The following is a 13562-nucleotide window of genomic DNA, read 5'->3' on the forward strand; positions in this document are numbered from 1 at the left end:
AAATTCGTCGACTGCTGGTGGAAGTTTTAAAATTTTAGTTGCGCATCATGAGATCGAGATAGAACTCTCTGGTACATCTCGATTTTTGAATAATTTAGTGAGCGATTTCCCCGGGAAAATGGGCGATGAGGGGAGGGGTGGGGGGGTGGATTAACATGTGTACGTTGATGTGAATGCGATATTGAGGGCGGTTGGCTGGGGTCGAGTAATAATGTCTGACTTCCAATAATTCCCGTGGCTGACCATGCCAATATCGGTGGTATCATCCAAGTGGTAAATATCAACGTGCGGGCTGACGTCTCGTTCTGCCTCCGGCTATTGCCAGGAGAATTGTCACCTTTTTTCGCACCCTAAAATACGACTTTTCGAATGGGACAATAATTTGTCGGTGAAATGTCCTTGGAATATTCTAAAAAAATCATAAAATCATTAGATGATTTTTTATCATAAATTATTCATTAGGATTAGTGATTTTCTCGATGTCAATCAGCTGATTTATTTATTATTCTCCTGTTTTTATTTCCAGAATGCCTACGGAGGTCAACGGCGCGCTGCCAGTGGTAGCTGGGGACATCCTCGCCCTGAGAGGCAGCGGCTTAGCCGCGGCAGAAACCTGGGCTCTACTCTGTCAAGCTGCCCAGGCCCTCCAGGACCTTTTCCTCTCAAGTGAGTCGAATTTTTAATTCGCAGGCAGCTGCAGGTACCGATCAGGATGTGAGGGCAGATCTCGATCAGGTGTATGAGGGTTTCATCGTGAATTTTCCACGGCTGGAACCACCGACCGATCCCTCATCAGGCGTTTGTTCATTAATCACTCCTGCCTTTGTTCGTCCCTAAAATTGTTCATTAATTAATTTTTCCTTTGATCGAGAATGCGTTATTGTTAAATCCAGATGAGACTTGAAAATAGTTGGGGGTATGATTGAAGAGGTCATGCTTGCTCATGTGGCTGAATTTCCGAATCATTGCATCGTATAATGGCTATCAAAAATAGCCAACTTCCCACAGTTCCGGTCTTCCCGAGGAAAAAAAAACCATAAAATATATCTCGGATTTCATTTCCCCACAATATCTCATATTCTCGATGTATCGAAATATCGGGCGTCTTGAATGTGTTTTCTTACGCCTCGTAATTCCTCTATTGAAATTCCGTATCTTTTGAAGTTTTCCGGAAATTGTGAAAACAAGGAATCAATAAAATTCCCGGTTCTCCCCCAATTCCCTGCCTCTTCCTCCGGGAAAATAAAAATAAATTCAATTTCACAATGCATTATATCGGTGTTCATCACAAGCCACCAGGAGGTACAGACAAAAGGGGAGGTGCAAATTGCTTTCACCGTTGGTAACAATTTTCCATGACAATATTTTTTAATCATTATTTTTTAGACTGACAGAGCCGGAAAATATTTGAGAAAAAAATTCCTCGGAAATTCTGGTGAACTCTGATATTACACATTTTTTAAATATATCCCACCCATTTCGGAACAGTTGGTGCTTTTTTTCTGACACATATGCGAACAGAATCTCTCAGAATCCAAAATGCATTGAACACTCAAACGAGAGTAATTTTGACTCGAGCTTGAAAGACAAAAAATGTCATTCGAGTTGACAGTCGATAAATTCCACGCATGTCATCCATTCTCACTGTTTCCCCTTCCGCAATTTTTTTTTTCTCTCTCACTCACTCACTGACTGTCTCTCTCTCTTTGCACCCTGTAATGTACGACCGAGCGGACGTGGCATATGTACGTAGGTGGATGATCCTGTGTAGAAAAATCCCGTTGATCTTTTTTTTTTCCCCCAACGATCCGCCGTTGTACTATTTTTCCCCGGATATAACGTAACATATACAGCCATCCATGTTTACCCGTCGTTACATTGGGATTTGATATGTTCCAGAAGGACCAACCGAAGTTGAAGTTACCCCAGGTATCGAATGACGTGGGGCTTTTGTGTGGTATATGATCGATTATTATCCGAGGAGTTTCCTCGCGAAATGGATGCCCATGAGGGGGGGAAAACCTTAACGTGCGATCATCAAATTTTCCTTTCACTTCCACTCAAAGAAACCAAAAATTGTGGTTTCCCTCACCTGATCCAGGGCAACTACTTTTTCCCACGAGTTTCTCGTTCCATTAAAATTTCAAATATCAATCTCCGATTTCCAATTAGCAGCTATAATCGCTCTCTCGTCGAATCGATGTGCTGCTAAACAAACATGGCGTCCTGTAAATATTCCAAATGCACCAGGATTCCATCCTGTAATTCCCCAAAAATTTCCAGCAATTTAATCCCAATATTTGACTATAATTTACCAACAATTTGGGGCGTGCATGGTATCCTCCCATGGTCCCAGACGAGTCAAAGGGAATTATTGAAATCGTGACCGTCGAAAGGCATGTAACCTACGAGAATGTGCATATGACACGAGCAGATACTGAAACTGGTACTATGACAGTGGCACATAGCATCTCCCGTTGAGAATCCGAGATTACGTGGATTAGTGACATACGTATGGGTATTGGGGTGGCTTTGCGAGTGACACGAAGAGTTAATATACATGCACACCCCTCAGCCACGATATTTCGATATTTCATCATCAAAAACCTCTCGACATTATCACGTCCATAACTGTCCGATGCATCAACCTGTTCTTCATCGAGGAGATCACATCTAGAGATTTTCTTCAGGAGTCAATTTGTCTGAATCACCACTATCGAATTATTATTTATTTATTTTAAAAGAAATTCGTTGCAAATTCAGTCGACTATTTACAGTCCAGATGGTACCATATAAAGGGATGAAATGATGTGACAGTAGTCGCCCAATATTTCAAGTAATTATTTTACCAGAATTATTTCCAAATCACGAATCACCTGTTTCCCACAGTTTAACGTGCGAACTCACTCCTATTCATCGAGACCTCAACGTTGAGTTGAGTCTAGATGAATGAGGAACTCCAGCAGAGGCTGACGCAAGCCCTTCGTCCATGGTTGTAAATAGCTAGCGGGTTTATTCAGTAACCCAGCACACGCTGGGAGAAGCTGTAATTCCAACATATGAAGTTTACCCGGCCCTCCCAGAAGGGATATACACATTTCAGCAGCTCGTGGCTTGTGACTTCCTGAAGGGAAATGATCCCACCCAAGGAATTCAAATTACTGGTAGCCTGTAGCAACACTCTGTCCCGTATCATCACGCTTACCAGGTGTAATCTTCTCTGACAGCTCCCAAATGTGTCGTCGTTATATCCGCTTTAGGGATTGCCAACATTTCTTTCGGAAGAATGAGAATACCGAGAGGATGATGAATGGGTTTTGTCTGTCATAATAAAGCGATTTATAACGGTACAATTTGTGATAAAAAAAAATTTTCGTTTGAAGATGGTGTCATTACTGTCGTTGAGGATTTCCACCATTTAGTTCAATGTCCTGTCGTCCACCGGTTCTTCGCACGTTGGTTTAATGATATTGGATCAGGAGACTCTCTGTTGAACATCTGTCAGTTTATCGCCAGTTGAAGGGGACATTCTGATGCCGAAAGTGGAATGAATGACAGGGATAATCTCAAATCAGCAGAAGATAACCGGAAATCGTTGGGGGATCGTCTTAATTGACGTAATCTATGGATTGATGGTTTTATGGATCCATCAGGTACGTGAACATCGATTGTCTCTCCTTTGACTGTCGTAACTCAAGTAATTGTCCTCCGGAATTTACTGGCGACGTGGAAAGTTGTCAGATATTCACACTCCTGGGAGTAATCAATATCAGAAGTGTCATTGGTGATAAATCACGAAGAAAAATTATCGCTTGAGGATGATGTCATCAGTATCTCTGGGAATGTCATCCAGCAAGTTCATCGCCTTGTCATCTTTTAAGTTTTTCCGGCTCATTGTGGCACGGTGGAAAGCGTGGAGATGCCGGCCACTGTCTTCTTACCCAGCGCTCAAAGTTTATGATCCATAACAGGATGGCTCACCGTCGAGAAGATGAATGAGATCGTAATTATCCAAAAACAGGAGTGAAGAACCAGAAAAAGTGGACAGTTCCATATTCAGGGGACTTAGGGATTACCAATTCCAGAATTCATTACCCTGCAGAGGTGGATTTTTCTTTCTTCAACGCTACGATGATTCATCAGCCAAGTGCATCCTCCTGGTATCAACCAGTCTCATAAATATCTCTGAATGTCTCTGGATGTCATTCCCCAAGATCATCGCCTCGTCTTTGTGCTTTTTCACCCATCTGTAATGACATTGGATCCTTGGGATGTCGGATATTGTGTACCTGAGCATCTTCCAGACTTTATGATCCATTTTACGAGCCAGTGAAAGATGAACAAAATTGAAATGGCCCACCACCACCAGCGAATAGCCAAAACCACTCCCGAGAATTATGTAATCAAGAAATTTTCGAAATTCCAATTGTGTTGATTGCTTGTTTAAAAATCCATTACCACCTGGAGCTGGATTTTTTCATCTACAGTTGACATGACTCGTTCGATTGTTCTCTCGAATTAGCTAGTGACACGATTTTATCATCCACGTGACATCCTCTTGACGTCAACCTGTCTCATAAATGTCGTCGATTGAAACCTATTATTTGACGATAGCATCGTCACTGTCTCTACCGAGGTCATCCACCAAGTTCATCGTTTTATATATCAGTTTATTCCACCCCATTGTAACGACATTGTCCCCTGAACATCTTTGAGACTTTATGATCCATTTTACGAGTGAAGGAAAATGGATAAAATGTTAATCGTTTAAAAATGTCAATGAAAAATATTGAGAGCACAGCATTGAGCTTTGCAACCAGTTTAAGTTATAAATCACTATCTGCAGGAGTCAATATCATCTGGAGCTTAAAATTTCCCCCCGAATATCGAGACTCGTTCCATCAAACCCTCGAAATTCCCGGTGACAGGAAGAGGTGTCAGTCCTGGACATTCTCCGGCCATCAATCTGTCCCGTAAACGCTACTATTTACAAATAATAATGAAGACCCATCATTTCGGAATGACGTCATGGCTGTCTCTGAGGATTTCAATCGCCAAAGTTGTCCCCTTGTCATCCAGGTCTTTTTCACCCCAGTTTAACGACGTTGGATCGGTAAAGATGTTAGGGACTTCTCCGTTGAACAGCTTCCTCGTTTATGATCCACTTCAGGACATTTTACGATCAGAAGTAAGATGAATGAGATTGTAATCGTCCAGGGACCACCCCAATGGACCAAAAAAATTGGAGACCTCACAATCAACACAATTTCCAAATGACTAATTTCACCGAGCCATTGACTCTTGAAAATTGATTATTTTTTCTCTTGCTTACCTCCCGCAATTCGTGTAATTGTCCTGTCGAACCGCCATCTCTGAATAATTCAGAAGCCAGTCAACTACGGTAGGATGTGGCTTTTGCTTTTTTGACGGGAGCTTGAACCATGAATGATGGAGGGAGGAATACGTAGTAGAGTGGATTGAGTTGAGCGCTCCTGCGGCCATTCACTCTTAAAGGGAATAGTTTCCTTCAATTTGTCCCACTTTTCAGACACCAGTTACGTCCAACATATTCGATGATTAATGGGGAAGAGCCCAGGGCTGAATGACACCCCTGGAAAATCCGTGATTACCCACAACGATAATTGGAGATTTTCCTGGATACGATCGCCTCTCCCCTAATGGAAATGTCATTTTCCCAGTCAGTTTATTTTAAATGATTGTTGCATCGTTGTTTTTTGTGTTCTAGTCGCCCTCTGGTACTCGGTTACTGGCTATCATCATCGCCGGTGAGAAGAGTTCAACGAAAACGATAATTACCAGGCCATTCAATTCATCGGGGAGATAAGAGAACTGAGATGGAAAAAATGGGAAATTATAGCGAAAGTTATGTGGATAATGTCACACGTTGGAATTCGAGTCATTTGCGTTGGTCGTTGAAGCATTCAAGGGTAGAAAATTTTTCGTCTGCTCGTGAAAGAGCAGAAGAGGGAACATTCTCAGGCTTTTCATAGCCCCTCGTCTTTCACAGGAATTATATGTACGAAAAAATGGGGCCTAGATAACTAAGGACGTTACATTATATGCACCGACATGATTTGCGACTGGCACAAAGTGGCTCAGGGTTTGAATTCTTATTAACAGTCCCTCAGATTCTGCAAGTTAAATCAACGAGATCCAAAAGGTCGTAAAGTTGACGAAGAAAGCATTTTTTTTTTCTTATTTTCTTTTCACCTCAATTTTCTCCCTCATTTCGTGTTTAGTGTCAGGATTTTCCGGAATTGTGTGATACACCTCGGGTCGAAAAGTCAAGTCAATATAAAATTGGAAGAGAGTTGCGATGGAGTTGACGATAGAATTTATTTTACTACTCGAAGACGAGGAAAAAAATATCTGCAAATTACGTCTGGACTTTTCATCGGATTTGTCTCGGACTTAAGTAACTGCAAACTCGGTTTATTAAGCTTGCGTCATTGAGGTGAGCCTCGACAGTGGTGGAATGCAATTTCAGGGTGACAGGAGTACAGTTGTGGCCAGTGAACGACAATCAATCAATGTCCACTACGGTATATCCTCATCTTTCTTCGTTTTACGCTGGCATTCGCCTCACTCGTGGTTATCCGATGTCTATATTGTCCAGGTTTTAACCACTTACCCAGTTTCGATCTTTTATGACGGCCAGGTACTAAATTGACGGGGATATGAAGCCCCTTGGGGTTTCGTTACTGTAAATTTACTCCAGTGTTCACACAAAATTCTGTTGACCATTAACCAGAATCTGTGTACAATCCTCATCCTGGATGAGAATGTCAGCTGAGGCACGTGGTTTTCTTTGATACCACAGCAGAGACACATCCAGATACTTTACTATACCCTGAGCATGGCCGTTTACGTCGGGTTAGGGTTTAATTACTTGGCTGTGCACCTGGTAACACAATTTCGGGAGGAAAAAAAATTATGGGGTCAAGTTCTTCAGATCCTCTTTTGGTGAAAATAATTCTGTCTGGAGTCCTTGTGGATTCGGCTAATTTATTTGCCGGAGACTTCATTATGTCGTCGTAATTAGAACTTATTAATTCGTTACCGGATGACGTGTTTGCGAGCAGTTGATAAATTCCTTTCAGATAAATTCGTCATGACATCAAATTAATTCATCATTCTGAATGTGTTCATTAGAACGCCCCTCTTTCACGTCTTGTTTATTCCAAGTTCTCCATTCAAACTCTACCCGTTTGGAGTACCCTTTTGTAAAATAAAAACCTCGACCTCATCTTGCTTTAAAAAAGATTTATCGTATAAATGTGCGGATGAAAAAAGTTTTGCATGAACGGGTAATAAACGGTGCGTGAAAACTTGCTTACGCTTCTTGCCAATCATTGGGAATATAGCTATACATTTTCCAGCTTGATTAAATCCTGTTTGATCGAAAAATCCCTCTGCACACGTATTCCATTTAATGGATTTTTTGGGACTTCGTGGAGTGAGGGAAATTTTCGAAATTGGAGCAGTGGAGGGAGGAATTTTTATTTCCTGAAATTCCAATGATTTTTCTATACTTAATTTTTGAAAAGCTTCGAATGCTCGAATGAGGATTTGCCAAAAATATTTGTCAAAGAAAAATTGAGAACATCCGTCGAGAAGAAGACATTCTCATCCTAAAATGTACCAAAAATTTTGTGGACCTCCAGAGAGACCTTTTGAAGATCTTTCGATGATTCATCTGAAGATTTTTTAATTTTTGTAAACGTGCGAACTTTACGATTCCCTATTTCTTCCGTTCTTTCACTTGTCCTGAAGTGTAATTCCTCCAGAACCTCGCGTTAATGTCCTTCTTCTTATTTAACTGTTCTGTTGTCTTCAGATGGAGGTGTTGTTGGTGGATCGCGTGCAGGACCGGTGGTAACACCTCACACACTGGAGCTGACACCGAGAGGTAGAGTGACTCTACAGCTGGCACCACCGGAAACAGCCCGAGCATATTTACCACCCGAATACAGGCCTGGTCGCATGTACTCGGATACGGACTCAGAGAAGGTATTTAACAAAATACAAAGCTCTGTATTTTATTACAGAGATAAAAAAGGGACTCAACGAAAATAGAACGCAGCCGTAAAAATCGTTGCTTCCTGTTGGAACACCCGCCATTTTCCAGCTCGTTTAGCCAACGAACCTGTCCAGGTCGAGACGATAAATCCAAAAGACATGTCGATTTTTTTTAACGAACCATATCCGTTAACACTGAATTATTATACATGCGAAGATTGATATTTCAATGCTCGTAATCCCGTCCGAATGATGTCATTTTATTTAATTGTCAACAATCTCTTTGACAGAATCTCTTCTGCTCCAAAATAATTACCATTAACGATATTATAAATACGAAAGCGACTGATCCTCAGTTGCACCAATTCTTTTTCTGTTAAAATCAACGAATCGTGTTCAAATGACCAGTAGAATTGCAAGAACAACTTGTCTAGATGAAAAAAATCCCATTCAATTCCAAAAGACACAGGTGAACGATTCAGGTACCCGCCCTCCTTCACGAAAATGCAACGAGGGTTGAGGGGGTAGGGGATGTAAGGATTAAGTGAGTAAATTCCAAGCGGTCGGATACCGCAAACATCGTGAAAAGCACTCGCGATAAAGAGACATAAGTATCGTATCCTTTCACCCTCGAGGTTCCAGATCCTCGTGAAGTTCACTGGAGATTAGGCTTCATCGACTTTTTCTTTTTATTTTTTTTTTTGTAAAAACAAAGACGTGATAAAGCCAGAGAATAAAGTCACCGGGGTGTTTCGATTTGCTGCCAACTCGTTATCGAAAGGCTAGAGGGCCATACCTGGCATATCGTCGGGCTTGACGAACAGCCCCTGGGAAATCCCTGGAATTGCAATACCTCTGCTTTGTTGGCTTGCCACTCGGCTGAACAGTTGGTCCTTCATCGTCGTTGGTAGGATTCCTCAGTCTCCACCGCAAAGCTCACTCCCAAATCTCAGGGCGTCGTAACATTCCCCGGTATTCTCTTGGCATTCGTTCCACGTCCGTCGGTGATTTCCACTGCATATTTCTGGAACCAGGATTATCAGTCATTTGGGGGGTAGGCAAACAGTAAAAATTATGGAATAATTATGTGTATTTTTCTCTTACAGATGTGGATGTACTCCCTAGGTCGAGCGCTGGTGGACACAACACCCCGAGTAGCTGCTCTAACAGGATCAGTATCAGTATCACCCACGTCAGCCCTGCAGTCGGTCCTGGCTGCCATGACAGAGCCAGATCCTCGTCGACGGGCTTCGCTGATGAATCTTCTTGATGTGAGTCCCACCAGAAACTCTTCCTTTCATCTAGGAATAGACATTTTCATCAAGAGGCACAAGAAACACTCGCGGTTAATGACCGATCCCTGCATATTCTATAACTAAGTAAACACTAAGTAAAGGTCTGGCCGATGTAACGTATCATCGATTAGTAGCATCATTGTGACGCTCTATGAGGCGTGTAATGGGTTGCTCCCTTTGACCTCCATCTGATGCTCCAGGGATGGTTAATTGATTAGTCCGGTCACTTCCAGCGTCCCAGGCACTGCTTAATCCGTTCAACATGACTGCATTGCACTTACGACAGTTGACTGTTGACGTGTTACCATCGTGTCTTGTTAAGTAATTTTTTTTTCGTTGTACAATGTGTATTGAATTAACCGTCTCAGACAGAAATTGTGGCTTTGATTAATTGAAGCCGAGTACACTCACAGAATTGGTGATTTAACATCACGAATGTGGTGGAGTATGTCTGCAGCTGACTACAATTGCGTCTGGCGTTACCCAACCCTTTCAAGGATATGCTCAAAGGGGTGAGGGTTAACAGGGGTGAGAGACCGAGTGAATAATAAACCAATTGCACTCAAGCTATCTGATATATTATATTGGAAAAGAGATAGAACAGAGAAAAGTTCAGTACAAATTCCCCAACAGTCGAGTAATTTTCTGTTTTGCCTGATTGGAAAAATTTACCGTATCGCAGAGTAAAATTTGTTGGCTACGTAGGGAAAGTTATCATCATTCTTTTCAAAAATAGATAGATAAGTTTCATTAGGATTTCCCTAATGAGCTAAAAATTCCTTCAGAAAACGAAAGCAGTGACAAAGCCAATCAAGATAAGTCCATTTGTCCCGCAGATTTTTTATTACTACATTTGTTGTAGTGCTCAAATCGCTCCACAAAAAAGGTCATCATAAAAATTTTTCTACCTCCCCTAGATTCCGAGATATTCATCAAAAACTGCCCTTCTAATTTTTGCTTCTGAACTACTACCGTAGCCTTCATACTTTTGTTATTAATTATTCAACTTCACTGTAACTCTTACCAAAATCGCAGATTAATAACTCATGAATGCAAATGGAATTCACATGTACATAGAACTGAACCTGTATAAGGGGGGGGGAAGGTTAATTGGATTAGTCCGGAATACACAAAGGTGTTGAGGAAGTAATATTAGATCAGATTGGATTTGCTAGCACACACACACACACGTCGCGGGATAGACCAATGACCTTGAATGCAAATTGAATCCTCCATGTTATTCATAATTAAATTGTAACTCGTAATTAACTCCCCAACTATTTGAATATTTTTTATTTCTCAATTAACCGACGATAAATACTGCACGTGTTGCAAACCAGAACGATTGATATTAATATGTTGTGTACGGGCTGATTGTGTGTGCGTGTTAAAATGACATGCAGACTGTTACCTGCCTCGACTAGTATCCGGAGCTGTCAATTAATGGCACGTAGACAACTGACGATAGAAATTCTCGCAACCAGTGTCCACATCACATGTCCCTGTAAACCCTTCATCGTTCACAAGTCCCATGAGTATATCGATCCAATGTTTGTGATGAAAAGAATGGAGAAGATGCATTCTGCTATCAGTTGGATTCAATTTGATGGAAAGGAGTATTCATCACGAAGATGGGTGATTCATATGGGCATAAAGGTTGGCAGAAATCGATCGGCATTTCAGTAAAGAGGACGAGCACTTTCGAGTTGATGGTAACCTAGTGTTATTTCCCCCGTTGAAACTCCTCTCGTGCGGTCGTGACCTGGAATTCTCAATTTACTCAGACAGAATTCCTACCGGTTAGTGATAATAATTTATTTCCCACTATCAGGTGACAGGGGGTCACGTGGGAGTGATAAGGAAAAGTGATAAAATTATTGACGAATAATGTCAGTAGTTTGGAGGATATCGATGACAGATGGGTTGTACTCAATGTAAATTCCAGTCAAGGGATCCAGCCACTAATTGCTGGACTGATTCAATCGTTTTTCGATCTAGCCATTTCAATACCCACATATCGTATGGGACATTGATTCTGGTGTCCACTGAAATAGACGGAATACATTTGCAGCAATAACCGTTGAGCCATGTGATCCGACTAATGACCAATACACCACTCTATTTCGCTTTTCAGTAATGATACGGCTAATCTCCAGTATCAGATTACCCCAGGTATACTTCATTCCCTGAACATATGTCGTGAAAGTGAAGGAAAAATTTTTTTGTTAACAGGTAATATCCGAGTACTGTCGCACGCGCCTGCAGTCAAAGCCTTTTACTCACATAGTCATGGATATGTACAGAGAGGTGGTGAGATCTTCGCAATATGCAGCTCGGAGACGTTTTGCGATGCAGTCACGCATGATAAATATGAAATCCCAGCGACCGCCCCAGCATCATCATCAACCACCACCACCAGCACCGTCTCACTACTCAAAACATCATGTCAAAGGCAATTTATTCAAGACACAGTCACGTAATTCACGGTCTCATCCCAATCTTCAGAGTCTTTCGGGCCAGGAGCCGACGTTATCCAGTCCCAAACCCCAATTTCAATCGCAAATGAATATCGAATCGATAAATCAAATGGGTAACAGTGCCGAGGTACATCATGGACGAACAAATTCACAACCAGTTACGACAGAACGTACTGTTGGTATCACACAAACTAGAAGTAATCACAATTTAGCGATTAATAGTGAACAGATTCAATCTGGTAACAATGTGTACAGCGATCCAATTTATGCATTACCAGTCAAGCCATTTCTCAGCTCTCAGGATGTGCGGGTGAATGGACTGTCAGCAAAATCAACGGTACAACGAACAGATGTCTATGCACAACCAGTGAGAGTTCGATGTGTGCGTAATGGTGGATCATCGCAACCTAACATTGCTCATCTTGGTAGAATGACCGGTGATGAGGTTGTTTATGGGGCGGGGAGAAATTGTCCACCAGCACTGCTACATCGACAGTATTCCAATCCCCAGTTGCCGAGTAGAAATTCAAGTGATAACAATGGGGCATTGAGAAATCATCTGTCTAATCAGGGGGTGGGTGGGAGGCTCAGGGTGTTCACGGCTAACTGTGATCAGGAGGGTCACCTGCAGCGGAATGTGGAGGTGTCTGTTAAGGGGGTACATGGACCGACTCCGCCGAAACCACCGAGGATAATTACCAGTGTCGATAGGCCAGCAGCACCTCTGCCTGATACTAATGGCGAACCACCGCCCAAACCGCCGAGGTAAGTCCTCTATTTTATTTAATATTTTTGATGGGGATCAGGGAACTTGCGTAAGTCCCTGGTTTTATTGAAGACTTCTGTACGGAGTATTTGGAGTATTTATGCTCATTGCTCGGTTATTTGATTCAGAAATGCTATTCGCAATGGGCCGAGGGCGAGACGAGGTAAACCCGTGCAGAGGGCACCATCAAGATTATATCGAGCTATTAGTGGGCCCACCAGATGTCTGAATAAAACACAGTGCGTTGGACCGGAGTTTGTGGTACGCGCCAATCAACCTTCGAAGTTGCTCACCGTGGGGGGTGTAAAGGTGCGTATAAATTGGATATAAAATGTTTTTAGTAGATTGTTGGGTCTTGATAGGTCGTTATCAGTTAGTAATTTTGTCAGCCGATGATTATTTGTACGTAACGAATACATAACTCCATAACTCCATAGAAATCGAAAGTTTATAACTAAACAATCAATTATTCGCAAAACTTCAAACTTTTTTTAACATCTGCAAAATGTTTGGAATAATATTTTTAAACAAAAAAAATGAAAAAAAAAAATTTCCGGTACCGGGAATCGAACCCGAGCCGCCTGGGTGAAAGCCAGAAATCCTAACCACTAGACCATACCGGATTAGTTGAAAGATTCTCATACAAGTGTCGCTCTTGAATCTCCAAAGTGATTATGTAAAGACCAGAAATATATTTGCGCTTCCCAACTATTATTATGTGAAGATACAAATACGCCGCCACCAGTCAGGATGGCCGAGCGGTCTAAGGCGCTGCGTTCAGGTCGCAGTCCACTTCTGTGGGCGTGGGTTCGAATCCCACTTCTGACAATTTTATTTTTACCCCTATTTCAAAGTGCTTTTTAAATCTATTTTTCAGACCGGCTGTGGCGGAAGAATAGTTGTCATATTGCTCACCGGGCAACGGATTGACGTGACCTGTGATCCCCAGAAAATAACGGCTGGCGAGCTCTTTCAGGTAATTCA

The 13562-nt window shown here is 41.9% G+C and overlaps 1 protein-coding gene and 2 non-coding genes across 5 annotated transcripts in view; 2 read left to right on the forward strand and 1 right to left on the reverse strand.

Moving 5' to 3' along the window:
• Nucleotides 1-13562, forward strand: part of LOC135169288 (uncharacterized) — a 41488-nt gene that overhangs the window by 21191 nt on the left and 6735 nt on the right. For 2 of the 3 annotated variants that reach the window (XM_064134145.1, XM_064134146.1), the window contains 6 exons: nucleotides 527-666; nucleotides 7859-8031; nucleotides 9147-9311; nucleotides 11568-12577; nucleotides 12707-12887; nucleotides 13456-13554. In XM_064134145.1, the coding sequence (XP_063990215.1) occupies nucleotides 528-666; nucleotides 7859-8031; nucleotides 9147-9311; nucleotides 11568-12577; nucleotides 12707-12887; nucleotides 13456-13554 (1767 nt within the window). In that variant the 5' untranslated portion in view covers nucleotide 527. Of the gene's footprint in view, nucleotides 1-526; nucleotides 667-7858; nucleotides 8032-9146; nucleotides 9312-10135; nucleotides 10992-11567; nucleotides 12578-12706; nucleotides 12888-13455; nucleotides 13555-13562 lie in introns of those variants that run through there. The other variant, XM_064134147.1, reaches the window with a different exon arrangement.
• On the reverse strand, nucleotides 13130-13201 carry Trnae-uuc (transfer RNA glutamic acid (anticodon UUC)). The gene has a single exon. It is a non-coding gene; the product is annotated as a tRNA-Glu (tRNA).
• Nucleotides 13323-13406, forward strand: Trnal-cag (transfer RNA leucine (anticodon CAG)). Its single transcript has one exon. It is a non-coding gene; the product is annotated as a tRNA-Leu (tRNA).

This window comes from Diachasmimorpha longicaudata, chromosome 14 (genome assembly GCF_034640455.1).
Source record: "Diachasmimorpha longicaudata isolate KC_UGA_2023 chromosome 14, iyDiaLong2, whole genome shotgun sequence".
Lineage (NCBI taxonomy): Eukaryota > Metazoa > Arthropoda > Insecta > Hymenoptera > Braconidae > Diachasmimorpha > Diachasmimorpha longicaudata.